This window comes from Polypterus senegalus, chromosome 11, assembly GCF_016835505.1.
Source record: "Polypterus senegalus isolate Bchr_013 chromosome 11, ASM1683550v1, whole genome shotgun sequence".
NCBI classification, from domain to species: domain Eukaryota; kingdom Metazoa; phylum Chordata; class Cladistia; order Polypteriformes; family Polypteridae; genus Polypterus; species Polypterus senegalus.
This window is the reverse complement of record NC_053164.1, coordinates 23,803,331-23,821,759: the sequence shown is the minus strand read 5'-3', so window position 1 is coordinate 23,821,759 and position 18,429 is coordinate 23,803,331. Positions and strand designations below refer to the sequence as shown.

Genomic DNA, 18,429 nt, shown 5'->3' with positions numbered 1-18,429 from the left:
GCTCATTTTAAAGTCACAGTCTCTATACACTGTACTAATTCCCTTCATAATTTTTAACATTTCAGTCAGGTCACCTCTTAATCTCTATTTTCTTAAACTGTAAAGGCTCAGCTCTTTTAATCTTTCCTCATAACTCATCCCCTGTAGTCCTGGAATCAGCCTAGTTGCTCTTCTCTGGACCTTCTCCAGCACTGCTATGTCCTTTTTGTAGCCTGGAGACCCAAACTGCACGCAGTACTCAGGATGAGGCCTCACCAGTGTGTTATAAAGCTTCAGCAGAACCTCCTTGGACTTGTACTCCTCACATCAGGAGGCTATATAACCTGACATTCTGTTAGCCTTAATGGCTTCTGAACACTGTCTGGGGTTGATAGATCACTATGACTCCTAAGTCCTACTCATAAGGTGGACTTCCAATTTTCAGACCTCCCACTGTGTAACATTTTTACTTCCTATGCGTAATACTTTACATTTACTGACACAAATCTGGTTCCATCTTCTACAACTCTATGATGGCCAGTGTGATTTTCTACACTGTGGTGTGCTGGGCTGGTAACATCACTTTAAGAGAGGCCCACCAAGTCAATAAACTAATTAAAAGGGCAGGCTTAGTTATGGGACACACTGTGGACCTTCTGGAGGTCGTAGCGAAGAAGAGAATGAAGACAACATTGAGTGTCTTTAAGAACAATACTACATATCATCCCTTTGACATATTGTATACATGTAGCCAATAAATTACTCTGCAGAAGTGTGTCAAGAAACACGACTGGTGCTCCTTTATACCAATGACAATACACCTGCATTAGGCCTCACTGCAACTACGGCTGAAATTATTATCTTTAGCCATGTCAGTTTTCTTTCCTTTTAGTAATTCATGTGTGTATATATTTATTGTATTTTTGTACTTATCTATTTACTTAGTACTAGGGTGTTGTACCGTGTTAGCCATTATGCATGTATTGAAACACCTTTTATTGGCTAACTAAAAAGACTACAAAATGTAAGCTTTCAAGGCAGCTCAGGCTCCATCTTCATTACATCTTGCCTGAAGAAGGGGCCTGAGTTGCCTTGCATATTGTAGTCTTTTTAGTTCTACACATTGGTGACGGTTGAAGTGGCTTCCCACTCACTATGTTGCCATTCACTTTGAGTAGTGAGTAAAGCACTATATAAATATAAAGAATTATTATTATTTGTTAATCACCTGCACACCAGTAAATTCGATTATGTGTATGTCTCTTGTTTGCATTACCTCGGACGAACGCAGTGTGCTTTCTTAAAAATGCTGCCTGTTTTCCGCATGAAGACACATCAAATGTACTGTTATGCACACTATGGTGTTTTCTCCACTAACCACTCAGAAAGCTGCTTGTCTCCTGCAAGGCCAGCCATTACCATGACACCATCCTTTCCATTTTCTTGAATCTGGAAGATGAGCTTGATGGTTTTACTTACCCCTATGCACCGTTGCAGTTTTGAGTTTCTTTTCTGTCTCCGGTGCACCTTTATGAACCGAGATCGGCAAGTTTGCACCCATAACACACGGTTGATGGTGTAATGAAATGTTCACATGAGACAGGAAATGAGTCTGGTGATGCTAAAGGCTAAATGACAGGCAGAATTAATGCACGTGTGGCCACCAGGAGACACTCCAGTTCCCGAAACACTCGACACAAACAGGCTCAGACACAAGTTGCAATAACATTGAACTTTTTATTGTGGGAACCTCTTCCCTAGTAAATGTTTCCCACACCACAGTCACAAGTACTGTTTAATGCACTAAGCACTCTGCAAGTCTGTCATCTTCTCACTCTTTCTTTCTCTCTCTCTGCCTCTCCTCCGCTCCTTCAGCTTCGTCCTCCTCCTGACTCCAGCTCCCGGAGTTGTGGCAGGCAGCTTCTTTTATATGTTACATCCAGCACTTCAAGTGTTCCAAAGTTGTGGTTTGAAGCACATTTGGGTGAGGTGGGAGCCCAACAAAGTAGGACTCTCGGAACAGGGGAGAGTCCCAAGGCTTTGGAAAACATCTTGTATCACTCCTGTCCCAAAGGTATCACGTCCTAGTGAGCTGAATGACTTCCGGCCTGTTGCTCTGACGTCACATCTGATGAAGACCATGGAGCGGCTGCTGCTTCACCACCTGAGGCCACAGGTCCGCCACGCCCTCGACCCTCTGCAGTTCGCATACCAGGAGAAGGTGGGAGCGGAGGATGCCATCATCTATATGCTTCATCGATCCCTCTCCCACCTGGACAGAGGCAGTGGTGCTGTAAGAATTATGTTTTTGGACTTCTCTAGCGCCTTCAACACCATCCAACCTCTACTCCTTAGGGATAAGCTGACTGAGATGGGAGTAGATTCACACCTTGTGGCATGGATTGTGGACTATCTTACAGACAGACCTCAATATGTGCGTCTTGGGAACTGCAGGTCTGACATTGTGTGCAGCAATACAGGGGCGCCGCAGGGGACTGTACTTTCTCTGGTCCTGTTCAATCTATATACATCAGACTTCCATTATGACTCGGAGTTCTGCCACGTGCAAAAGTTTGCTGATGACACTGCTATTGTGGGCTGCATCAGGAGTGGGCAGGAGGAGGAGTACAAGAAGCTAATCAAAGACTTTGTTAAATGGTGCGACTCAAACCACTTACACCTTAACACCAGCAAGACCAAGGAGCTGGTGGTGGATTTTAGGAGGCCTAGGCCCCTCATGGACCCTGTGATCATCAGAGGTGACTGTGCAGAGGGTGCAGACCTTTAAATATCTGGGAGTGCAGCTGGATGACAAATTGGACTGGACTGCCAATACTGATGCTCTGTGTAAGAAAGGTCAGAGCAGACTATACTTTCTGAGAAGGCTGGCATCCTTCAACATCTGCAGTAAGATGCTGCAGATGTTCTACCAGACGGTTGTGGCGAGTGCCCTCTTCTACGCGGTGGTGTGCTGGGGTGGCAGCATAAAGATGAAAGATGCCTCACGCCTGGACAAACTTGTTAAGAAGGCAGGCTCTATTGTAGGAGTCAAGTTGGACAGTTTAACATCTGTGGCAGAGCGACGGGCACTAAGCAAACTCCTGTCAATCATGAAGAATACACTGCATCCACTTAACAGTGTCATCTCCAGGCAGAGGAGTAGCTTCAGTGACAGACTTTTGTCACCGTCCTGCTCCACTGACAGACTAAAGAGATCATTCCTCCCCCACACTATGCGACTCTTCAATTCCACCCGGGGGAGTAAATGCGAACATTAATTTTATTTTAATTTTTTTTTCATTTTTATTACTATTTAATTTAATATTGTTTCTTTGTATCAGTATACTGCTGCTGGATTATGTGAATTTCCCCTTGAGATTAATAAAGTATCTATCTATCTATCTATCTATCTATCTATCTATCTATCTATCTATCTATCTATCTATCTATCTATCTATCTATCTATCTACTGGTGGCACCCACAAAACCCAACAGGGCTGAGTCGAAGAACTCCAGTACCCATGATGCCCTGCCACAACCCAGGGAGGCTGCCATCTAGCGGTCTTGGGGAGACAATGCCCTGTGCACACATTCTCCCGGCCATTCCTTACAATGGAAATGCTTCCAGACAGAACTAAACACTTTTTGTGTCAATAGTACAAATTTTACTGGAAGCGAAACATCGTTTGTTTTGCAAATCTTTATCCAAATGAAAAAAATGACTTTCACTGTGAATTCACGCATCATTACTCATCATGTCATACAGGCTGCTATTCAGTCATCTCTCCTTACACCTGATCCACTGTATGCTAGCCATCTAGTCCTGATTACCTCAAAGTAACGATTACAATTCCCCAGCTGAAATGTACAAATCCTCGGTCCGCGAGACACTCTCGTTTCAGCTAAAGCTTCACAGTTTCCATCCAGATTTTGCATGTGAAGATTTATTACATTTCCAATGCTCTATTATCTATTTATTTGACCACCCGAGAAGATAATAAGATCATTGCTGCGTACAGGATGTGAGTAACAAGGAATAATTAAACCAATCAAGATTTCATTTTATAGTGCTGGGGGAAAAGTTCCGCAATTTAGTGGACTGTTAATTATGTTTAACGTACGCCACTTATTAAATTACTGCAGTCAGCTTCACTTGCTGCCATATGAAAGACCTCACAGCTCCGCAAGCAGATTCACAAAAGAGGAGTTGGCATTTTGTTCTCCATTAGATTTTAATCTCTTTTTAGCCTCAAATAATTAAAAAAAAAAGAAGGCAACCTAAATCCTGACTGGCTTTGTGAAAAAACAGACCAGAGGCTGCCTAAGAGTCTGGGTGTCATCCTTGAGAGTACTCACATCAATAATACAATACAATACAATTTCTTTTTGTCGAGCCTAAAATCACACAAGAAGTGCCGCAATGGGCTTTAACAGGCCCTACCTCTTGACAGCCCCTCAGCCTTGACTCTCTAAGGAGACAAGAAAAAACTTCCCAAAAAACAAAACCTTAGTAGGGAAAAAAAAAATGGAAGAAACCTTGGAAAAGACAGTTCAAAGAGAGACCCCTTTCTAGGTAGGTTGGGCATGGAGTGGGTGTCAAAAAGAAGGGGATCAATATAATACAATACAATAACATCTCCCGGTCTCCCTGTTTCCACCTGCGTAACGTTCACCGTATCTGCCCCTCCCTCACTCCCCACACCACTGCTGTCCTTGTTCATAGCCTTGTCACTTCTCGTCTGGATTATTGCAATTCCCTTTTCTTTCTCACAGATCTCTTTATAAGCTTCAACTGGTCCAGAATTCAGCTGCCCACATCATTACTAGAACCCCCTCTATTCACCATATCACTCCCATCCTGCACTGGCTTCCGGTTAAGTTCCACATTGACTTCAAAATTCTCCTGTTAACATTCAAGGCTATCCACAACCTTGCCCCTCCATATCTGTATGACCTCCTCCACATTGCCATTCCCTTCTGCACCCTTAGATCCTCTTTTTCCATCCACTTGACTGTCCCCTTCGTCCATCTTACCACCATGGGGAGCAGAGCATTCAGTTGCTCTGGAACGCATTACCATCCGAGCTTAGAAATATTGATTCATTCTCAGTTTTAAAATCTAAACTTAAAGCTCGTCTGTTTTTCTCTTTGACTACAATTGCTCTTCTCTGATTTTAAATTTTGTATTTTAGTTTTCTTTATAATGTGTGTTTTATACAGTGTTCAGAAAGGTGCCTATTAATAAATATTATAATAAAAAAATCCTGTGATGAGACAAGACTTTTTGGAAGGGTTTTTCCACTCCCCCGAGACTTTGGCCATGGGATTTTTTCAACTCCCGCCCTCCTCTCAAACATTTTCTACCACGCACACGGTAATCTCACCTCTCATTCGTGTGAATGCTTTTGTCAGACACAGTTTCTGCTCTCTCAGCTCTTATAAATGTTAATGTTTCCTCACTTTAAGTTCCAAATTAAAAATGTATTATGCCCAAATCTTATTGTAGAATTTCATCACGAAGGGTTATCAACAGAAAAAAAATTTAGTACACGGGTAATCCCAGCACCGAGAAATGATGAAGTCAAACGAATTAACATGAAAACTGTCGATCGGTTACACAGCAAACTGGTTAAATACGTATCAATAGACTATGCTGAAACAGTTGGTTGTGATCGTGCGGAAGACGAAAACATCAACTTACAATATCCTGTAGAATATCTACAATCGTTAACACCGTCTGGTCTTCCACCGCCCGAATTACTGTAGAAAGAAGGATGTAGCCAAGAAAAAGTAATGTAGTACATCTTCCGTAGACAACATTACAAAAACAAAGGAGAACTTGATATGCCATTCGTATTAAAACGTTAACAGTTTCCTGTTAGAATAGATTTTGTAAAGACAATTAACAATTATCAGAGCCAAACATTCGAAAAAATCTTTTTATTTTATTTAATAGAGAGAAAGAAACGAACTTCAATCACGGGCAGTTATGCATTGCGTTGTCACGATGAAAGTCCAAACACAGAATCAAAATTCAATGCGATGTTGACGAAAATTTAATTTAAAAAATTGCTTTTAATGAAGTGTAAGTTTTAAAAGTATTTGTGTGTTAATTTCAAAGCCAAACAGAACAAAGTCATATTATGCAACGAATAACTGTAACACAACGTGAAACACTTTTTAATTATTGTTAATTACTCGCTGTCATGTAAAACAGTTGTTTCTATTATGCATATGTAACAATTCCCATGAAAATAACAATCTGTTTAAATTGTACAACTGCATCCCCATACGCGAGTGGCAGAACCACAAAGAGGCTAGCGCGTAGTGTTGGCACGGGGGTTGGCAAGCGAAGCCCTCTAGTATTATTAAAATAAAAATCGCATTGGATAATTGAGTGCAGGTCAAGACTGCAAGCCAGAAGCATGAAGGTGCAGCATTTCTGGAGAACCCACAGCTAAGAGTTGGTGTGATGACTGAAAAAAAAAAAATCCAAGAAAGTGTGATCTCCTGGTGCTTCTCCTCGAAGGTCAGCAGATTTTTGATTTCCTGAGATTTTTCAGTCGTCTTCCGCCGTCCCTCCTGGTGGTTTTAAAGCACTTTGCTGCGTTTCTTCCTTTCTGGAGCTGACAGCTTTAAAAGGTCTGGCCAGTTCACGCCTGACTGCTGTGAGCCACACAAAGCTCCTGAAGCCCTCTAAAGAGTTAAGCGAACTCTGGAGTGGATGGGATCCCTTATAAACATTGTGTTTGGATGTCAGCCCAGAGCACGCTCGCAATACTGCTTCCAATTAACTGGACAGGCATTCATTTTTAGGCTAAGCTTTGAAACTTTTCCCCCCTGCTTATTCTTCACAATGTATTTTAGTAATTAAAGAACCATGTCTGCTCAAAGCTGAATTTCCCTTTTTTTTTTTACTTTTTTTTTTGGGTTCCAGCCCCAAAGCTGGAAAAAAAAAAAGCATATCTGACTTCTGCGTGGATTCCTCCTTCGGGACGGACTGAAGGCACAGCATGACTGCATTGCGATTCCTTCTGCTGCTTTACTTCTCCGCTCTGTTTCCTTCTCCAGCTGTGAACCAGAGCATGGCAAGGGAGCATGTGAAAGTGCTCTTCACCCCTACCATCTGCAAGATCCGCTGTACCAACGGGAGATGCGCCAACCACTGCGAGAAGGGGAACATGACCACCCTCTACAGCACTGAGAATGGACACTCGTCACCGGGAGCGGGCTTTCGAGTGTGTGAGTAGTCTTACTTTCATATTCATCATGAAAAGACTGCAAAATGATAAATGCTTCACAAAACTTAAACACTGGGCAAAAGAAAAGATCTATTCAGGTGTGGTGTGTTTATGTAGTGCCTTTCACAGAAGACAGGTTGTCTAGCCCAGAGCAGTGCAAACAAATAATACAAGGTAATGCTAATGTTTAATAAATTGTCACTTGGTTAATATACTTAGCACAGATTAGTCCAGCATTTCACACTATATAGTGCCTTTTATAGTGAACTTTACAGTGTTTCTTTTCTGAAGGAATACAAATGAAAAATTAATACTCAGAGAAGAGGAGTTAATATAGTCTGCATAATAAAACTAAAGCTAGTAGCAACACAGAGAGGCTGTGGCAGGATAAGGAGGTTAGGGAAAAGCAGATCATCTAATAAGACTCATCAATCACAACACCGTTTAAATCTTCGGTCTGTGAACAAGAGACATAACTCAACCGTTGGCACCCTTGTGGATGAATGCTGCCAGTTTTTGAAAGTAAAAAAATGACTTCTCCACTTAGATTTATCTGATCTTGTACCCTACAGATTTGTGCTTCACTCATTTGTTCAATTCAATTCAGTTTTGTATAGCGGCCTTCACTGAGTGTAGGCCCAGAGCACTGTGACAAGTTCACAGGTAACTGCCACTTTACAAATTGCTAAGCCCTTCATGCATGCACAGACAATGTTGATTTGTTTGAACACATGGGATGAAAAAACTTTTCTAGGCTGATTAACATACAGTAAAAATATCAGTCCATCAAAATGATCTTGTAATGTTACAATAGCATCTTGTAGAAAAAAAATCTTGAAAGTAAAGATTACCGATAGAATAAAAGTGCAGAGTGAATGTTTGAATGTTTATCTGTCACTTGTCCCAAACAAGTGCATGTTAGGCTACCTGGCAAATCTAAGTTGTCGCTGTGTGGGTGTGTGTCAATGGAATAGCAACCAGCACAGGTCTGATTCCTTCCTTGTGTGTAGTGCTGCCTGGAGAGGCTCGGACCCTCTGAGAGCCTGAATTAGATTAAGCAGCAGGTTTGAAAATGTGAAGCTAGGCTGTGAAATCAGCTTTAAGTCTGTGATCTCTATAAAGATTTTGGAGGTATCTGTGCTTCTAAAATTGGCCAAAGCAGACACTGAGAGAGCTGCAAAGCCCAGAACAGCAAACCCTGCCTCTGAATACCACCTGCAGCCATAGACTCAGTGACAAAAGGAGCAATAACGCCATTAGAGTGCCTCGCGGTGAATGGGACTGCTCTTTATATCTTTAGCTAAGTCAGAATGTTTTCTTTCTTTTTTGGTTTTATTTTCTTTTAGTCATTCTGGTTTGTATTTGAGAGGGAGGTTGTTGTTTTAATAGTATTATACTATTTATTTATTTATTAAGCTTCTGTAAAAGCCAGACTTCCCTTGGGGACAAATTATGTGCTATCTGTCTGCCTCTATTATATAGTGCTTTATCTATCTATCTATCTATCTATCTATCTATCTATCTATCTATCTATCTATCTATCTATCTATCTATCTATCTATCTATCTATTATATAGTGCCTTTCCTATCTATCTATCTATCTATCTATCTATCTATCTATCTATCTATCTATCTATCATATAGTGTCTTTCATCTATCTATCTATCTATCTATCTATCTATCTATCTATCTATCTATCTATCTATCTATCTATCTATCTATTATATAGTGCCTTTCCTATCTATCTATCTATCTATCTATCTATCCATCCATCCATCCATCCATCCATCCATCCATCTATCTATCTATCTATCTATCTATCTATCTATCTATCTATCTATCATATAGTGTCTTTCACATCTATCTATCTATCTATCTATCTATCTATCTATCTATCTATCATATAGTGTCTTTCACATCTATCTATCTATCTATCTATCTATCTATCTATCTATCTATCTATCTATCTATCTATCTATCATTTAGTGCCTTTTCTAACTGTCTATCGGCTCATCTTGATGCAGTTGTCCTATCAGAAAATGATGCCTGGGTTTCCCTTCTGCTTTGTGCGGCTCGACTGCTCAGCTCGTTTGCGTGTCTCGTGTGTGGTGGTGTGTCAGTGCTTGCCCACTCATGCTCAGATGTTCTTCCTCTGCCTTATATTGTTTGGTTCCTGCTGGGAGAGGTGCCACCACCTGCTGACCTGAAGAAAGTAGATAATAGAAAATGGATGGACGGATTGTTTAATTTATTTTTATACAATATTACATTCATTTTTAAACATGGTGTTATACTTTTTGCTGTTACTCTCATTCTATAATATCATCATGTTTTCCTATCTGAAAAACTTGATTGTTTGAATACACTGCTGTATCCCATAAATACAGTGCCTTCAGAAATCATTCACATCACTTTTTCACATTTTTATGTCATTTTAATTAATTAAGCAACATCCCATCCCCCAGAATGACAAAGAGAAAGTGGGATTTAAGGGATTTTTACAAATGTATTAAAAATTTTAAAACTGAACTATCCCATTGACACAAGCATTCGAACTGCCCCCTCACCCAGTACTTTAGCTGAAGCCCCTATCGCATCCATTCCAGCCTGGAGTCTTCTTAGGTTTGATGTGACAGCCTTCACACACCCGGAGTTTGGGGCTATTCTGCCGTTCTTCTCTGCAGATCCCCCCCAAACTTTGTCAGGTTGGATGGAGGCTGTCAGAGGGCAGGTGTTTTCAGGCCTCTTCTCCAGAGATGTTTGATTATGTTCAAGTCCTGGCTCTGACAGGTCCACTCATGGACCTTCCCAGAGTTGTCCCTAAGCCACTCCTGTGTTATCTCTGCTTTGTGCTTAGGATCATTGTCCAGTGGGAAGGTGAGCCTTCAGCCCAGTGAGAGGTCTAGAGAGCTCTGGAGCAGAGTTTCATTAAAGATATCTCTGTGCTTTGCTCCATTCATTTTTCCCTCAGCCCTGTCTGGTTTCCCAGTCTCTACCACTGAAAAACAACCACAGAGCAGGATGCTGCCACCAACCATGCTTCACCACTGGAACGGTATTGGTTCATGCAGTGAGTAATGCCTGGTTTCCTCCAGACATGACATGAAGAAATGAGACCAAACAATTCCATTTTGGTTTCCTCAGACCAGGGAATCTTGTCTCTAATATTCTGAGAGTTTTTGCAAACCTCAAGCAGACTTTCAAGGTCAAGGTCTTTTTATTGTCACATGTACAATGATATCTTTACTTGTGTCTAGTTCCTTGTAGGCACAATAATCAACATAAAACATATGGAATAGAAAAAGCTCAAACGTAAATCTAATAGTTATAATAATCATATTAAATAACACTAAACCCATCATTACATACACAAGAACCACAGAAGAAAGAGGGTGGAGAGTTTGGGTGCATGTGCTGATAGCACCCACCACACGATGAACCATCTGGACTGGGACCCGAGTGCAGCGGGTGGCACCTCAGCACCACACTGGAACAGTGCAAGGTTTTTATGGTGGCTGGAGTGCCAACCCTGCCACCAACCCCCAAGTTTTCCCTGCAAGTTGGAGGACCAACAAAGCTCGCCAGTCCTATCCACATAATTCTTAAAAAAACATCAAGTCGAGTTTTGAAAGTCCCTAACGTCTTACTGTCTACCACACTACTTGGTCACTTATTCCAAGTGTCTGTGGTTCTTTGTGTAAAGAAAAACTTGTTTGTTAGAAATTTACCCTGAACAAGTTTCCAGCTGTGTCCCCGTGTTCTTGATGAACTCATTTTAAAATAAGTCTCGGTCCACTGGACTAATTCCCTTCATAATTTTAAACACTTCAATCATGTCACCTCTTAATCTTCGTTTGCTTAAACTGTAAAGGCTCAGCTCTTTTAATCTTTCCTCATAACTCATCTTCCGTAGCCCTGGAATCAGTCTAGTTGCTCTTCTCTGGACCTTTTTCTTGCACTGTTATGTCATTTTTATAGCCTGAAGACCAAAACTGCACACAGGACTCCAGATGAGGACTCACCAGTGTGTTATAAAGACTTGAGCAGAACCTCCTGTGACTTGTACTTCACAAATCAAGGCCCTATATTACCTGACATTCTGTTAGCCTTCTTAATGGCCTTTGAACACTGTCTGGAAGTCGATAGCTTAGAGTCCACTACGACTGCTAAATCCTTCTCATAAGGTGTACTCTCAGTTTTCTGACCACCCATTGTGTATTCAAACCTAACATTTTTACTTCCTATGTGTAATTCTTTATATTTACTGACATTAAATTTCATCTGCCACAAATCTGCCCAAGCCTGTCAACTGTCCAAGTCCTTCTGTAATGATTTAATGGATTCCAAATTATCTGCTAATCCACCTTTCTTGGCATCATCTGCAAACTTAACTTGCTTGTCACTTATTTCCTATCTAAATTATTTCTATATATTAAAAATAGCAGCGGCCCCAGCACTGCCCCCTGCTGGACACCACTCTTAATATCAACCAATTCTGAGAAGGTTCCACACACCATCACCCTCTCCTTCCTGTGTCTGAGCCAATTCTGCACCCATCTAAAAACAACACCCTGAATTCCAACTTCTTTGAACTTCATGCTCAACCTGGGTGTCTAGGGTCCTTTAGAATTCTTTTTGCCTTTTCTTGGCAAGTCCTGAAGAGATGGAATCAGTGTGCCAACAATGATCTGTCAGTTTTCACCACTGTCTGCAATTCCTTGCAATCCTTGGCTGGACTTTCCGTTTCATGTGCCATTCAGATCAGATGACTGTTCATATTAGTGCAGTGGTTGTCCTTCTGAAAGTTTCTTTCGTATACAGACATCTTCTCTGGAGCTCATCAAGAGTGACTATTGGCTTCTCGGTCTCTCTCTTGCACAGTTTGGTCATGTGGCCAACTCTAGGAAGTGCCATTGTTGTTGTTCCAGACTTCTTCTATCTAAGGATTATGGAGGCCACTGTGCTCTTGGGTACCTTCAATGCCGGAGACAATTTTTTTGTAGCCTTCCTCAGATCCATGCCTCGACACAATCCTGTCTATTAGCTCCTCTTGCAAGTCCGTCCACCTCATGATTTGGATTTTGCTCAATTGTGGGACCTTCTATGGACAGCTGTGTGCCTTTCCTTATCCTTTGAAATCAGTTCAACTGACCACAGGTGGACTCCATGCAAGCGTTGAAACCTCCCAATGAATATCAATAGAACGGGATGAACCTGAGGCAAATTTCAAGTGTCATAGCAAAGGGTCTTGATTTTACCGTATACTTTCTGGTATTTTATAATGTCAGTCATATGAGTCGAATGCGGAAAACTCACGCTATTGGTCCAAAAGATTATGATATACTAACGCCCAGCTGAGAGCACACTGTCTTTTTTTTCTATGTGGGTGCGGCAATGTGCTGTATCACCATGTGCTACTAAACCCTCTCTCTCTATCTCTGTTGTTCCTACGTGACCACACGGTAATACCCAAACTATTCTGAAGCAACATTTGAACTGATTTGTGTTTTTTGTATCTCACACTCTCATACACTTTTATCGTAAGAGCATCTCTTATCTATGATGGATCATTTGATCAGAAGATGATAGATAGATAGATAGATAGATAGATAGATAGATAGATAGATAGATAGATAGATAGATAGATAGATAGATAGATACTTTATTAATCCCAAGGAGAAATTCACATAAAATTATAAAGCTGGTTTTAAGTTAAACATCGTTAAAGTAGCGAAAGAAATTGGTAACCGCGCTGCTGCAACAAAATTCGATGTGTCTGAGAAACTGATGGGAGACTGGAGACAAGAAGATGTAAAAAAAAAAAAATGAAGTGTCACATTTTTGAATGGATGTATAAGTCGGGGTCTGATGTTATGATCGATTTTTCAGGTTACAAGACCCGACTTACACGTGAGTATAAGTGAAATGGCATATTTCAGTTTTTTGTATTTTTTATTTCAAATAAATTTGTTAAAATTCCTAAAATCCTGTTTTTGCTTTGCCATTCTGGGGTATCAAGCATTGCCTGATGAAGGAAGAAATGAATGTAAATAATTTTAGCACAAGGCTGCATCTTAGCAAAATGTGAAAAAAAGTGAAGGGATCAGAATTAAAATAGCACTGCAGAGAAAATCAAGTCTGGCGAGGCAGACAGCATGTTCAAAAGTTTGTGATGAATGAGGGCGAAGGGCATCGCTCAAAAGGCTCCGTCTACAGGGTTTCTTCCTAAAAGCTCACCCACAGTTTCCTCCATGCACTTTAAACATTTGGGGCTGCAGTGTCCCATTACTGTCCTGCATTAGTGAGATGAATAAAATAACTGTGCAAAGATGGAGAGAGAGAAAAGACTTGACAATGAGAGAAAATAAAAAAATAAAATGTCCATCATCTATCCATGAGCGCAGCAGCATCAGGTAACTGAAACATAATGATTCATTTTGACTATTGCATCACTACATGGTGTAGCGACGCCAAGTAGCATTTAGAGCAGGGTTCTCAAACTCCGTTCCTGGAGGGCCGCAGTGGCTGCTGGTTTTCATTTTAACTATCTTCTTAATTAGTGCACTGTTTTTGCTGCTAATTAACTTCTTTTGAATTAATTTCAATTGACTTGTTTTTTTAAGATTTGTTCCCCTAAATTTCTTCATTGTTCCACTGAGTTGCTTCCCAAATGGCACCTAAACAGAAATGAAATGTGAAGTGAGGGAGCCAACAGAAAGCCAACTAAGTCAGGGCCTCAAACTCCAACCAATTTCACTCCAACCAGTTTCTTAATTAGGTGCTGATTCTTGTTGTTAATTAAATCCGTTCTTTATTCCCATGGCATGTTGCTGCTCTCGCTGTGCAATATCAGACATTTTCAAAATTTTTGATTTTCTCTTTTCTAAGAGTGCTGTGAAAATGATTTGTGGACCTGAGCAGATCAGCATTCCTGAGACCTTCACCTTTCTTTAGTTTCAGATATTCTATGATGGACACAGTTTGCTGGCCGTGTTTTGGCTCATTTTATATCTCATTATTGTTTGGCAGATAATTAAGGAAAAAGAAACAATTAAGGGGTCTGAGTCTTCAAGAGCAAGTTAATTACAATTAGTTCAAAAGAAGTTAATTAGCACCAAAAACAGGTCACTAATTAAGAAAATGGTTAGAATGAAAACCTGCAGCCACTGCGGCCTTCCAGGACCGGAGTTTGAGACCCCTGGTTTAGAGAATGTTGTGGTCTGAATGTATACTACATATGCATTAAAACACTGTGTGTATATTCTGCTTTGGTAGTAGACAGTATTTTGAACTTACTTTAATATTTCGTTTAGTTGTGTAGTCAGGAGGTGAATGATGTTGTGCCTCACCCATGACACCTACCTGACTCTGCCTGAGTGAATTCAGAGTCAATTTCATGTCATTGTCTAATCCAGACCAGGGTTGCAGGGGGTGCTGGAGCCTATCCCAGCTAGCAGAGGGCACAAGGCATTAACAAACCTTGGGCAGGGTGCCAGTCCATCGCAAAACAAACACACACACACCGCTAGTTCACCTAATCTGCATTTGTTTGGACAATGGGAAGAAACTGAAGCCCACACAGACATGAGGAGAACATGCAAACCCCACACAGGGAGGACTCGGGATGTGAACCCTGGTCCTCTTACTGAGAGGTCACAGTGGCACCCTCAGTGTCAGAGTCATTAAGCATATTTAAGACATGGTCAGAGAATGTGATTGGCAACTTCAATCCTCAAGTGGGCATCTCCTTTGACTAGAAGTCATATAATGTGACATTAGTTTTACTGTGTCAGATGTATTTACTGCTGAACTCTGCATCTCCTATGTCTCTTCATTATCAATGTGCTAAGACTTCTGTGGGGGCAACAGGTTGGTTTGAATGCAAATTTTACAGTTTATCATTTTGTGAACATAAGCTGCCGACTCTTTGAACCTCACATTGACTCACATTGACTATGACATTGAATAGAGCTGGAGGCAATGCATTGTTCATGTTTACCATTAGCCCAGTGGTGTTTTCAAATGCTTCAGTATAGTCTGGTCTTAAAGAAACGTTTTCACCTTGCAACAGGTTATGGTATTTTTTAACACATGTAAATTGTTCTCCACAAACACAATACTCATTTATATGCTTATCGGGGGTCTTTTTTCAGAGACTTTTCTGCCACAGAAGGTTTTTCTATTGTAACCACAGGCTTCCTGACAAGAACACCATTGCTCTCTGCTGTTTAAAATCCCCACCCATGCTTTAAGCTCCGCCTTCATGAGGCGTCGGATTGGTTCAGAAATGTGACCCGTCTAAATGTTTCCACCCACATTTAAGTCAAACCCACTCATGGTTGTCTCCAAACCGATAGAAGAACTACATTTTTGGCGATCTGAAGCTTGAACTGTTTAAGGGAGTCCCGTCGCAAATAACATCAAAGTCTGGGTAACCGCTGTTTATTGATCTTGACAGATGACCACAAAGTTTGTTTGTTTTTTTTAATTTAACCACTGCATTTCAAATTTTGATTAAAATTGCAGTACTGGATTATCTCACATGTCAAAGCCACTGGTGTAAATAAAAATGACCTGTGAGTTATAATTTTCGAGTTATTGGGGGTGAGGGGGATGAAAATTAAAGTTAGCATGTGGGGCCCCTCTAGGATTATGGGCCCTGAAACTTAACCTTCATTAGTTTCATTGTAAATCCGCCCCAGTCTAAACATATGAATTATGCATCTGACTCAATGAGACTAACTAAAATGTAATATGTACGTTTAGAACAAAGGGCCTAGTGCTGGCATGCATAATGAGACCCCTCTATACCAGTATTTCATACACTAGCATAGTCATATGCAAATAGACAGGCTTAAAGTGCAAAACTTCACATCTGCGCTTCTCTTTCTGTGGAAGAAAACCATTTGTAATGGAGATTTCCAATTTCAAGATTTTAGCAATACTTATTTATATTTTATTTTTTTCCATCAGTGTATTAACGTGAAATTATCCTCAGATTACCCTTACTTGCTTTCCAGACATACGTGAACTCACCAGGTTCGTTACTGGAATCGTCTACTCTCGCAATTTAAGATTAACAAACACATACATAGATATACTCATACGCACAGACCCTAACCACAACAGTGCTGCATGAACAACGCATGGACAGCCCGTCACTCCTTAGAACTTCAAGAGACTTACTTATCATTGGCACAAGCAACATTCAATGTCTTAGATATATCACAGACTTAAATATTATTTATATACAAAGGCTCAACATCCGTGGCTATAAGCCATTTATCCTCCAATGATGTCTTACTTTTACCATACTCTTCCTACTATTGAATGAAGCTCCCCTCCTGCAGATGGGAGCGTATGGCAACCTCCTACTGCTCTGGGTGCTCTTAATATTTACTTTGCTACTTCATTCACTCTAGTTCTAAAGATAAAAGTATAGTAACACAGCATTTATTAAAGAATAATAATACCAGTAGGGAAAAAACTATAAAAGAAAAATATGGATGGCAAAGTCTGGATATATGTATAGTCTTTAATAGCTTACTGAAAATTAATGATGTTCAAGATGAATGTTGGCCTCGGGCAGCTTTTTGATTCAGCAGTTGGTGAAATACACGAGTTACATCCTCCAACGTTTAGATGAAACGATTACCCATGTCCTGGTCTCTTCATCTGGTGTTGCCTTTGTCTTCACTTGTTGTTCTTTTTGTCGACACATTGTTTTTCTGTCCATCGGACAAGGTGTATTTATGTTAAAATTCCACGTCTTCGTGACATGTGATATGGGGACATGGGATATTACACACATTTGATTGGCTGGCTGTCAAAGTTTAGTTTCCATGAGATAAGATAAACAACACGGCCTGAGGCAAAGCGTTCAAACAGATGTTTAAAGGTTGATACAATTGAGGAGGAGAAGATACTTTGATGTTAATTGTCTCTGTAAAATTAAATTCACTTTTTTTTTTCTTGAGCAAAAAATAAAATATAAGCATCTTCAATTTAAGAAGATCTGACACTCCAGGGCACTACACTCAGATTGATTACAAGGAACATTTAAGGTGAATCTTGTGTCACACCTTATGGAAAAGAATAATGATTTTTAAAACATTTAATGGTTTACACTTATTTGATCCAAGCAACATGTAAACAACATGCAACTGACTGTCAGAAAATTGCTGTGGAAGAAACGTAACTCTAGGTCGTGATTGTCTACTTTCAGAGGGTTATATGAGGGAGAATTGAAAAGTAAAGTGCAACTTACCCTTTAATACCCGGTAACTGTGAGCAGATGAACATAACAGATCCATCACTTCTCCACAGTCTCCCTGCAGATCCAATTCCTTTGTGTCATCATCAAAGTTGAACCTGTGACCACAAAGAGCCTGTTTAAGTGGACTCAAGATGTGATAGTGATGGGTCAACAAGACTGTTTTTGACAGTATTCCTTGTCTTTTTCTGAAAATTGCAGGTTTCAGTTTCTTTGTAAGCATAGCAGAGCATGTTGGACTAATTACTGATTGTCCGTATTTCTGAAAATCTCCTGCACTGGGACCCTTCCCAAAAGAAGGTCATCATGATTTTCTTTGGTGGAGGGGTTATCGGTTGTAACAAAATAAATGGAAGAAAAGTGTTTGGGGATGGCCACCCTGTATACTGGAAGTTTGGGAGAAAAAGAAACACGTCTTTACAGAATTGAGTCCAAAACTGAACTGACTAACATTAGGAAGGCTGTTCTATTTATATGTAGCAGACAGGAAGAGATGGGAAATTCAGGAACACAGAAGTGAGATCATCAGGAGGTGGGCTCTGGGAAGCAGAAGTGATGTCATCTGGAAGCAACCTTACTGGGTGGGTTCTTCAGTTGGTCTACAGGGGTAGAAAGGGAGGGAGGATTAGATGACAGCGCCAACCCCTGGTTCAGCTGAGAAACAACATTATTTGAACCCGTAAACTGTCTCCCATGGGTCTGTGTGTGACAGGTTGAATTTCTTCTTTACTGGAGAAGATGGGTGTTTCCAATACACGCTTTGTCTCTTTCTTTCCTTTTCACAGTCATAGACTCATGTGTCATCTCTGGTGACAATCCACTCCAGAACACTTGGATCTTGTTCAGAAGAAGCTTTTGAATTGCATCAGCTTCTATTCATTGCGTTTGTTGTGTAACTTTAAAATTGCTGTTAATTTTAGATTTTCCCATCATACA

General features: G+C 40.5%; 1 protein-coding gene across 1 annotated transcript in view; it reads left to right on the top strand.

The window, feature by feature from the left end:
- The window catches only part of LOC120538740 (latent-transforming growth factor beta-binding protein 1-like), a 616,227-nt gene that overhangs the window by 294,791 nt on the left and 303,007 nt on the right, over window positions 1–18,429 (top strand). The window contains exon 5 of the mRNA XM_039768171.1: window positions 7,051–7,221. Coding sequence (XP_039624105.1) covers window positions 7,051–7,221 — 171 coding nt within the window. The remainder of the gene's footprint in view (window positions 1–7,050; window positions 7,222–18,429) is intronic.